Below are 12,043 nucleotides of genomic sequence, written 5' to 3'. Positions count from 1 at the left end.
ACCCATTCCACATTCTTAACACAAAAAAACCCACTTAATATGCCATTTTTACCACATGGTAACTGCAGCCCCTTAACGCGGCACTGCGTAAGCAGTTACCATAGGCGCTAACATTTCAAAATGATTGGGGTGGCAAACACATAAAAATTACCAGCCAGGTTAACTGAACAAACAGGACTACATAAAAGTCAGTCCGCAAATCCAGAAATTCAATGTCAGTACCCAGACAAGGCTTGGCATTGAATTTCCAGTTTCAGTGCTGGTTGGGGTCAGCAAAATGCCGATTGCCACCAGCTGAATATCAAGCCCTAACTACTTCAACAGTTAAGTAAAAAAGCCCTTTCGTTTTTGTATTATTTTATGATATTTGTGTGTTTTATTTGCAAATCACCAACAATTTTGTATTATGCAGAATTCTTTTCTTAATAAATACAGTAATAAATTCATATATACAAATAAATAAATAACCCCCTTTTTACAAAACAGCAGCACAGTTTTTAGCGCCGACCATGGCAATAACAGCTCCAATGCTCATAGAATTCATAAGAAAATAAGAATAGTCTTACTGGGTCAGACCATCAAGCCCAGTAGCCCGTTCTCACGGTGGCCAAATCAGATCACTAGTACCTGGCCAAAACCCAAGGTGTAGCAATATTCCTTGCTCCCAATACAGGGCAAGCAGTGGCTTCCCCCGTGTCTTTCTTAATAACAGACTGGACTTTTCCTCCAGGAAATTGTCCAAACCTTTCTTAAAACCAGCTACACTATCCACTCTTACCACATCCTCTGGCAACATGTTCCACAGCTTAACTATTCTCCGAGTGAAAAAAAATTTCCTCCTTTTGGTTTAAAAGTATTTCCCTGTAACTTCATCGAGTCTTTGTAATTTTTGGCAGAGTGAAAAATCAATCCACTTGTACCCGCTGTACTCCACTCAGGATTTTGTAGACTTCAATCATATCTCCCCTCAGTCGTCTCTTTTCCAAGCTGAAGAGCCCTAACTGTTCTAGTCTTTCCTCATACAAGAAGAGTTCCATCCCCTTTACCATCTTGGTCGCTCTTCTTTGAACCTTTTCAACCGCCACTATATCTTTCTTGAGATAAGGAGACCAGAATTGAACACAAGGTATACATCTCGGTCGCTCTTCTTTGAACCTTTTCAACCGCCACTATATCTTTCTTGAGATAAGGAGACCAGAATTGAACACAAGGTATACATCTCGGTCGCTCTTCTTTGAACCTTTTCAACCGCCACTATATCTTTCTTGAGATAAGGAGACCAGAATTGAACACAAGGTATACATCTCGGTCGCTCTTCTTTGAACCTTTTCAACCGCCACTATATCTTTCTTGAGATAAGGAGACCAGAATTGAACACAAGGTATACATCTCGGTCGCTCTTCTTTGAACCTTTTCAACCGCCACTATATCTTTCTTGAGATAAGGAGACCAGAATTGAACACAAGGTATACATCTCGGTCGCTCTTCTTTGAACCTTTTCAACCGCCACTATATCTTTCTTGAGATAAGGAGACCAGAATTGAACACAAGGTATACATCTCGGTCGCTCTTCTTTGAACCTTTTCAACCGCCACTATATCTTTCTTGAGATAAGGAGACCAGAATTGAACACAAGGTATACATCTCGGTCGCTCTTCTTTGAACCTTTTCAACCGCCACTATATCTTTCTTGAGATAAGGAGACCAGAATTGAACACAAGGTATACATCTCGGTCGCTCTTCTTTGAACCTTTTCAACCGCCACTATATCTTTCTTGAGATAAGGAGACCAGAATTGAACACAAGGTATACATCTCGGTCGCTCTTCTTTGAACCTTTTCAACCGCCACTATATCTTTCTTGAGATAAGGAGACCAGAATTGAACACAAGGTATACATCTCGGTCGCTCTTCTTTGAACCTTTTCAACCGCCACTATATCTTTCTTGAGATAAGGAGACCAGAATTGAACACAAGGTATACATCTCGGTCGCTCTTCTTTGAACCTTTTCAACCGCCACTATATCTTTCTTGAGATAAGGAGACCAGAATTGAACACAAGGTATACATCTCGGTCGCTCTTCTTTGAACCTTTTCAACCGCCACTATATCTTTCTTGAGATAAGGAGACCAGAATTGAACACAAGGTATACATCTCATCATAGCCCCCTTATAATTCCTATGAGCATTGGAGCTGTTACAGCAGCAGGTGCTAAAAAACCACACTACGGTTTTGTAAAAAGGGGGAGGGGGTAAATTATATATATATATATATATACATATATATAGATAGATATACAAATAAATAAATAATCAACTCTACTGAAAGCCAAACCAGACTGCCTTAAACATTAAGAGGGACTTCTAAAACACTTTGAGGCAGCATCTGTCTGAAGTACTTGGCAGCTCCTTGTAACTGCATCCTACAATTGCCATCTAGTCAACACAGCGAAAATTCAAATTATTCCCTTTCCCCAGCCAGAGAAACCAAGGGCAAAGTGAAACAGGGACACTAAGTAAGCCTGAGGAAACACAAGGTAACTGTTAAATGCTCTGATTAAAGGACACAGCTTGGGTTCAGCTCTGATGTTAAGGTCCATTGTTGGGGCACAGCAAGAAACTCAGTTTACTAGTTGAAAAAATAAATTATCTTTTTTTTTTTTCCTACAAAGATTGCCACTTCTCCGAGTGCCTTTGCATTTACTGCTCCAAACTGGTTTACTAGCTACTGGTTTCCATCAAACTAGAAGAGTTTCAGCATTTTATATTTTAATTCTCAAAGAAAATCTAAATGAACAACAAATGGCAGAGCACCCAAGCCAGGATAAGTCGAACAAGCAGAAAGAACCACTAACAGTATTCAAAAGTAACAGCAAACCTTCAAATAACTGATTATATGCAGAAGTAAGTGTACATTCATCCTAGCTTATTAAGGTAAATGACAGGGCCTCACAATAAGACAGCCCCATTTGAAAACACAAAAGGACAAAAACAGGTGAAATGCATACTAAAGAGATTCATTTTTATAGCAAAACTGAGCACTGGTTGAGGGAAACCATCATGTTCTGGACGCATATACATGGATTTGGAGACCGTTAATCACTGCACAGCTGTGAGGAAATACACAGGTTCCCCTGATCTCTTACCTCAATGATCCGGTCATGAATCTGAAGGCCTTCCACTTTGTCAGCAGGTCCATTTGGCAAGATTTTGGAGACGTAAATTCCTTCAGCAGAAGCTTCCTCCTGATTGGTCTGCAAAGCAAACAATGAAAACCTGCCTTAATAACAGCCAGTGTCTTGCTGAAGCAAAGATATTGATCCATCATCTTCATTTACAATCTAAAACAGTTTTTTCGTTACCTTAATAATGGTAAAAACCATGAAAACTACTAGTGCTAGTATAAGAATGTATAACTCCATTAGGCCTAATCCATTTATCTTAGGAAGCAGCGCTAACATAATAACGTGTAACTCCATCAGGCCTAATCCATTCACTTTAGCAATCTGAAGCAAGGAGCCTATGACAGAATCACCTGATATATGCTAAAAGATGAATATTCAGTTCAGTATTACAGTACACCAGGAGTCATTTAGCCAATCAAATGGCTTGATAGACCAACACACTTGTTCTCAAAATTCTTGTAATCCGTCCAAAGTAGCACATTGATATGAAGCTATTGTTAACTTGTCAATGCCAATGTTCTATCTATTGTAGATCACTGACAATGGTCAGCCCATCTCTTTGGTAAAACGCATAAAATTGAAAGGCTTTTGTGCTATATAAATAAAAATTTATGTTATGTTTGCATGTGCAGATCGGATCAGGAAGGAGGTTAATGAATCGGGTCAGGGTTGGAGAATGCTCGTAAACTGGTCGGGACATGATTGGTGAGCTTAGTGAATCTAGCCCATAGTAGGAGTTGGGGTTGGCGTCGAAAGTTTGGTATATCAACTCCACAGCCCTGGTGAGCGCTGCAGCCATACAGGGCATAAGAGGGTATAAAAATTGTGCAACACAGTACACTCCTGAGAAAAGCTTAACCCACAAGGGTTCTTCAAAAAAATTTCTGCACTTTCATATTTTCGCAGGAAATGGTTGGGGCAGGAGAAGTGGTAAGAGGGTGTGTTAGTAGAACACTGGGAAAAATATATTGTCAAACAGGGTGATTATGTGGAAAAGTGAGGTAATTTGCTTTTGAGATATTTAAAAAAAAAAAAATAGTGTTTAAAAAAATAAAAGTACAGAAACTTTTTAAAGGTCCCTTGTAGAAGGGCAAAGGCCTCCAAAAACAAAAACCCATGGTTACCTGATTGGGCCGCCCTCCAATAATATTGAATCCAAGAGAATCACTTTCTTTCTGTAGTACGATAGTCAATGGTTTTGGTTCTCCTCCCTGGGGAAATAAGAAAAAAAAAAAAAAAAAGACATCAATTTAAAGATACCAAAACAACAGAAAATGCATCTTACTTTGATGCTCAAACAGGAGCAATACAAAATCACAAGACAGTATGGCAAACACATTTTCTATCTAAGTAACAGAATAAATGATGGCAGACAAAGACCTGCACAGTCCATCCAGTTTGGCCTTCAAAACAAAGCAGCACCCACCACTTTGTTCAGATTATAATCATTCATGTTTAAACACTGGCTGGCAATTTGCCATCATGCCAAAATATTTAAGTAGTTAAATATGATGCAGTCTTGGGACAAGATAGAGTCCTTTCTATCCAAAAGCATAACGAGGGTAGAATGGCAGAGGAACACAAGCAACAGGAACGAAACTGACATAGGGGTACCACAGGGATCCGCTATGTCACCTATGTTGTTCATACAACCTAACCTCTGACTATTGGCTTTTTTAATCTTCCTTCAAGTCAAACAGCATATATATCACAGAGAAGATCTTGTATAGATTTATAACAGTATTCAGTACATTCACAGACCTCAGTGATACCATCTGTATGCCACTAGACTTTAGAACATACAGACACCCTCGGTATCCCTAATCGTCATTGGTCTTGTTATTATTTTGCAATGCTTTTTATATATTTTTTTATATTAAGTAATGAAATGAAATACTCATCTTGTTTTTTTCCTGATTTAAACTTACAACGCGGGGAGCATGAACTGCTAATATTGAGGGGGATTTCCTTGATAAAGCCCGTATGGGCGAAACGTAGACTACGTCGGAGTGCGTACCCCCACCCGCGTAGCATGAAACAAGATGAGTATTTCATTTCATTACTTAATATAAAAAAATATATAAAAAGTATTGCAAAATAATAACAAGACCAATGACGATTAGGGATACCGAGGGTGTCTGTATGTTCTAAAGTCTAGTGGCATACAGATGGTATCACTGAGGTCTGTGAATGTACTGAATACTGTTATAAATCTATACAAGATCTTCTCTGTGATATATATGCTGTTTGACCTATGTTGTTCAACATCTTCCTCCATCCACTGGGGACATTCATCAGAAAACTGAATGGGAATGCTACATCTACGTGGATGACTTCCAACTGATCATCCTGTTGAAGAAACAGGATGTGAAGACTAAATGGTGGATCAAGACAGGCCTAAAGAAAATATTTGGATGATTCCAAACAAATTGGCTAGTAGCTAACAAGAATAAAACAGAACTACAGTACACTTCCCCCTCCGAATCTGCGGTTTCAGCATCCGAGGATTCGGTTATTCGCGATTTTTGAACAAAAAACATTTTAATTTTTCGGGCTATTTTAAGCCCTGTAAGTCCCCCCTTAAGCCTTACCTGGTGGTCTAGTGGGTTTTTGGGGAAGGCGCGATCTTCCCACGCTCCTGCCCCGTGCAGTTCGCTTAATGGAAATGGCTGCCTTGAGCTCCCGTAGTCTCTCGAGACTACGACGGGAGCTCAAGGCAGCCATTTCCTATAAGCGATCTGCACGGGGCAGGAGCGTGGGAAGATCGCTCCTGCCCCGAAAACCCGCTAGACCACCAGATAAGGCTTAAGGGGGGGGGGCTTACAATACTTAAAATAGCCGGGGGAAGCGGAAGTTAGGGACAGAACTGGCCCGAATATTATTCGTGGGCCGGCTCTGCCCCTAACCCCCGTTGATACGGAGAGAGAAGCATGCTTCTTTTCTTTTTGTAATATCATGTTTATTGAGAAACAAGGAAGCCATAGTTACGAGTACTGAGCATAGAAAGCAATACAAAGACAATAATACAGAAACATAACATCAGTTTAAGGGGCCACAACAGTGCCAAACTCACAGGATAATGCCCAAGTGGATGTCCCCACCTCCAGCAAAGTGAGTAGGTACCAACCCAATCAATTTGCAAAGAGGCAGAATACCAAGAGTCGGTCACCCCTGTCTCTATTATATGAACACCCCTGAATCCCCAAACGATTACACCCATACAGACACCTGAACATTCATCATACTCAAACCACTCAAACCCACTCACATCCAACAACCACCTCACACACCATACAGCAAAAAGCAAACATCAAACCCTGTAAGACCCAGACACCGGGAAGGCAGGACCATGGACGGGCAGTGTGAGAGTCGAGTCGGTACAGCGAATGGCCACCAGGATAGTCTCGGGGCTTAAAGATCTATCATACGAAGAAAGGCTGAACGAATTGCGGCTATACTCTCTTGAAGAACGTAGGGAGAGAGGAGACATGATTGAGACGTTTAAGTATGTCACTGGTCGTATCGAGATAGAAGATGTTATTTTCCTTCTTAGAGGACCCTCGGCCACAAGAGGACACCCGCTGAAAATAAAGGGCGGGAAGTTTCATGGTGACACCAGGAAGTACTTCTTCACTGAAAGAGTGGTTGACAGCTGGAATAAGCTCCCAGTACAGGTGGTCGAGGCCAGCAGCGTGCCAGATTTTAAGAACAGATGGGATGCTCATGTCGGATCTCTACGAGGGAAAAGGTCATCAGAGAGCGATTAACTAGGGGGGTGGGTCAATGGAGTGGGCAGACTCGATGGGCCTCGGCCTTTTTCTGCCGTCACTTTCTATGTTTCTATGTGGGAGAGAAGCGAGGCTATCCATACAAATGTTCAGAACTACAGTACTTCTAATTAACAAATGGGGAGGAAATAGCCCAAGATACCAACTAACTCTGAATGGCAATACCATAAAATCATACATAGAAGGGATGAGGAACCTTTGAGTGTGGATGAACCCAAACCTAGACATGACCTTACAGACCAAACGCATCATGAAAAATGCTTATGGCAAATTCTACTGGGTTAGAGGCCACAAACCATAGAAATCTGTCTTGTACTGGCCTTAGTTTCTTAATCCACACCTTTCTTTTGCCATTTGCGGGACATAGGCACTGGCCTTAGCTCCCAACTACTTAATTTAACTAAAAAAAAATGTAAATCCGATTCATTAGTTAAATACATGCAGTAGTTTTTTTCATCACTAGTGCATATTTGTGCAAAATTCCCCATTCTCCCTGGTCTCTGTGAATTCAACAGCCAAACTAGAAATGCAGTTTCCTTTATTCTTGTTCCGGGCAATGAATCAACCATGTGAAAATAAGCTTAGTTTCTTTCCCTAAAGTGATTATCTTCTTGGCAGACAGGATTAGTTTCACAAATAGATTTCACTTTAGCTTCTGAAGGAACTCCTATCCACAACCAAAAGTAAAAATCAAATGTTCTTATGTAATCTAACGAGCAAGCAGTTTTAGGCTCTAATCACTTAAGGTTAGCTTTCTGTCCTTAGACTGGGAAATCCTTACTGAATAGACCCCCATATGTTACATTTCCAAACACTTGGTCCCTCCAGGAAGAGCACTTGCCTAATTGATTGCTGAGCTACTGAAGTAAGAATGTGTTTGGCACTTCTTCCCTCAACAGTTGGTTGAATCGGATTTGTTTTGAAGATTAAATCACCAAGTACATTTTGCTTAAAACTGCCATGGAATTGTTTACACTCACTGCAAGGGGCAGACTTTCAGGGGGAAATTTCATTAAGGATGTTTCATATGTAAACTCTGGTTTAGATATGTGAAAAAAGCCTCCTATAAAATTATCCCAGAAGTGAGACACATAAAATTAAAGATGCATACTCTTATAAAACATATGTGTAAATATGATTGGGAACATATTTTAGATGGACTATAGGTGGCATCACAAACTACGCAGAAACAGCCGCTGACTGGTTAAATTGCTTGTTTTGGGGGTATCCACTAATTTTCAGCAGCCCTTAACCAGTTAATGCTACAAAAAATTAGCAATTAGCACTTAAATGAAAACCAGCTATTGTGGGGGCATTCTGGGAACGGAGTCAGCAGTTAGCTCTTTAAGTGTCAATATTCAGCACGTAACCGGCCAGAGTAACTGCATTTAAGTCAGTCCTAGCTTTATAAGGTAACCTTATGTTCTAAATATTGACTTAACCAGCTCTGCATTAACCGGCACAGTTTTTGGCCACGCTAAGATTTGTAGGATTTCTATATTGGAGAACAATTGCCCTGAAGCAGTATTTGAAACATGGCCATGTCGGCATTAGGGACCAGCTTTTATAAACAGCGCCTAAAACATAGGTGCCGAAGAACATGGCACATAACGCACGTCAATTATGAGTTAGATGCCATTTATAGAATTGCACGTAGCAGCACCTAAATTGGACTTAGGCACAAGTAGGCGCCCTCTATTTTCTTGGCCTAAATACCCATGCCTAAGTCCAATTTAGCTGCCTACACATAAAACTCGCCTGTGATCCACACCTAAACAAGCCCAATATTTGGTAGGTGCCTTGGACCAGGCACCTACCTGAAATTCATAGGTAGCTACTTTTAATTTTTGTCAATTATGTGCTCATCATTGCTCATTATCGACACCGGTTAAGCTTTTTAAATAATCAAAGTTAAGCACCTAGATTGGCTAGGTGCACTGATTTCGGCACCTAAGTTCAGATGCCATTTATAGAATCTGGGCCTAGGTGCTCCAAAGTGTACTAGATTAAGTTTTTTCAAAAATTTGTTTATCCAACATTTAAATTTGGACAGGAAGTTTGAAGAATACGCTTGTTTGAAAATTTTGAAAAATATGGACCAATGACAAAGTTGGTGACTGGATTTGTAGTGGGACAACTGACTCTTTTTCACAGTTTGTTTGTTTTTTCCGATTGGTCAGAATATCTACTGTGATTGTGTGCTGTGAGTGTTGATACCTGCTCCATGAAATTTCAAAGTGTGGACCAATGTTAATATAGTTACCAACTAAGCTGGTATTCTGTAATCTGTGCAAAGCATCCTTTACAGAATACTAGTTTAAGGGAGGTAATTTATAAAGAAGCACTAACCGATTTAACACAGGCTAACAATTAGTGCATGCTAAATGCTAAGATGCCCATTATAGTCCTATGAGTGTCTTAGCATTTAGCTCGTGCTAAGTCGGATAGCGCCCTTTGATAGATTCCCCCCTTAATGTGGATCTTAACAGTGCCTAACTGCGGGTACCATTTGCTGAATCTAGTTCTTTGTGTCTTTACGAAACATCCTCAAAATAGACACCTACTTGGCTTCCCAAACAGAATATTTTTTTTTATATTTGCTGAACTACCTTTAGACATAGCATCACAATTATAGCAAAGCTGTAGTGAGGAGTAGTTCAATGGTTAGAGCAGCAAGCTGAGAGCTAGGAAAGCCTGGTTCAAATCCCACTGCAGCTTCTTCTAGAAATCAGCTGAAACCAGGGCTTTCCGCTCCAGCCAAAACCAAATCTGTGGCTGAAATTCGCCACTCGGTTTCAGCTAAAACTGAAACCCTCCGCTACTGCCACAGCAAGTGTGTCTATCTGCCTCCCCTGGGTCAGCCATTCAAACCCAGTCTCCCGAGCCACCCACCAATTCCACTCTCCTGTCAATCAGCTGTAGGCTCTTCCCAGTCTAGTGGCCTCTTCGGAGCAGGAGTGATCCCAAGTTGCTACTGCTCCCACTTATTGTAGAGTGAATACGGAGGCTGAAAATTCCCAAGGCAGCTTTGCAAGTCTGCCACAGGGGATAAAGGCCACCATATATACAGCACTGGTTTCTAGATACTGGCTATCTGATTTCAGCACACACCAGCAATACAATCCAGTTAATGGCGATACTCAAACAGCTAACCAGATAGCCAACAAGAAAAAGGTAACCTGACAAACACAGGAATGAAGAAAATTATTTCTTGCAATGAGAACTGAAGCTGCGACATTAGGTGCTATATTTCTTTTGCCTTACCCCTGTAAATGTTTGATTAAAAAGCTTGGTCCAAAGTATATATTCAATTTACCGGAGGAACCAAGGGCTTTTCTAGATCTAATGTAGTCTAGTCTTCTCGACTCGGTAATTAAAGACCAGCAAAAAAACAAACAAGAGCATAAGAGAAAATAGGTGTTGTAGAGCAATCAATTTGTTGAATCTTTAGGTAAACTGTTCAAGTATTATGTAAATAATAAAGTTTTTAGGACTTTATGAAATTGTTGACTGAACTGATTAGCTTTAATCAGCTGTTCAAATGGTGCGACCGTCCATTAAGCCAGTACTGTTCAAATTAATATTTTATGTAAATTGAGGTTCTCCCCGTTTCTTGGAACTTTCATTCAATATTGTGGTCTAAGGAAGAAAAATTGAATTTCTAATGTTTCAAGTGTATTAATTTCTTTAATAGTTTTTTTTCTTTCTGTATTTCCTCTGCAATAAAAATAATTATTTAAAAAAAGAAAAAAGGTGCCCTTTTACTACAATGCATTAAAAAAAAAAAAAAATCACAAAAGCACAATTTATTGTGGGACTTTCCCCAACTGCTAAGTCCATATTTAAGGTTCCAGTATTTTAAGGATTTTCTTTTTTTTACCCATTAGCATTTCATTAGCAATTAAAGAGGCACTAAGGACTAAGGGTCAGATGCTCTAAAACTGCCGTTAAAATCCTGTGGGTCACTGTTATGCCGGTAAATTATCCAACTTGAAAATGATAATCGATGTTAAAACAAATGTAGGATGCAAATGATTTTTGCAGAGGTCCGTCGTAATTCCATTCGATCAGTCATTGGAGAAAGTGACTGTCACATGCGCAGAGTCGACAGAAGCCCTGAAACAGCCTCCTGCTGCTCAGCTGTTCAGGGTAAGAGTAGCTTTTTTTTTTTTTTAATGGGATAGATGTGCATGTGTTACACACACACAATGTGCCCATATATAAAAAAGTTGCACCAGGACCCCCCGAACAATCAGCAGAAGGGAAGCCCACTCTCTCCTATCTTGGTCACCCAGACCTCCCCACAACCCCAACCTCCCACCTTTAAATTGAAGATTGGCAGAACGGATGCCAAGAACCTCTTGCTGCCAGGGCCGCGCCCCCCCCAAAAAAAAACTCCCCAACTTTAAATTAAAGAAAAGCAGGAAGGATGCCCACTTCCTCCTGCCTCAGACACCTGGACACCCCACACCCCTGACCCCCACACCCTTAAATTGAAGATCAGCAGGAGGAATGCCCACTCACTCCTGCTGCCAGGGCCCCCCCCTCCCCTCATCAACCCCCCAACTTTAAATTTATTTGATATATGTATTTATTTATTTGACATTATTTTGACCTATAAACCAAGGCAGCTTACAATAAAACATTCATAATCACTTTGAAGGGTAATACAGTAGGAAGGAACCATCTGAAATTTTGGGAATCAGAGGAAATTTAGTTAAAGATTGAATGGAACACTTAAAGACACTTTCGATCTTTCACTAAATTTTCTCCGATTCTCAAAATTTTAGACGGGTTCCTTCCTACTGTACTACCCTTCAGCGTTCTTCTGTCCTATTTGATGTGTAGTTCTCCCCCCTTACCCCTTGTACCAGTATATCTGTATGTCTGATTTTATGTTACTTTGATTTTAGATTTGAAATGTATACCGCTTAGAAGTTTGATAAGCAGAATACCAAATTTTAATAAAACTTGAAACTTTAATACACAAAGTAACATTAAAACTAATAAGACATCATTTACATCCAAAAGCTATAAACAGTGCAAACAACTCTTCAAGGTCATAGATCGT

The 12,043-nt window shown here is 40.2% G+C and overlaps 1 protein-coding gene across 1 annotated transcript in view; it reads right to left on the bottom strand.

The window, feature by feature from the left end:
* Positions 1 to 12,043, bottom strand: part of PDZRN4 (PDZ domain containing ring finger 4) — a 792,627-nt gene that overhangs the window by 759,126 nt on the left and 21,458 nt on the right. Inside the window, exons 2-3 of the mRNA XM_033959287.1 lie at positions 4,309 to 4,395; positions 3,146 to 3,253 (exon numbers count right to left, since the gene is read on the bottom strand). Of these exons, the coding sequence (XP_033815178.1) occupies positions 3,146 to 3,253; positions 4,309 to 4,395 (195 nt within the window). The remainder of the gene's footprint in view (positions 1 to 3,145; positions 3,254 to 4,308; positions 4,396 to 12,043) is intronic.

The sequence above is a fragment of the Geotrypetes seraphini genome, chromosome 9 (genome assembly GCF_902459505.1).
Source record: "Geotrypetes seraphini chromosome 9, aGeoSer1.1, whole genome shotgun sequence".
NCBI lineage: Eukaryota > Metazoa > Chordata > Amphibia > Gymnophiona > Dermophiidae > Geotrypetes > Geotrypetes seraphini.
The sequence above is the reverse complement of the archived record's forward strand: the minus strand, read 5'-3'. Positions and strand labels throughout refer to the sequence as shown.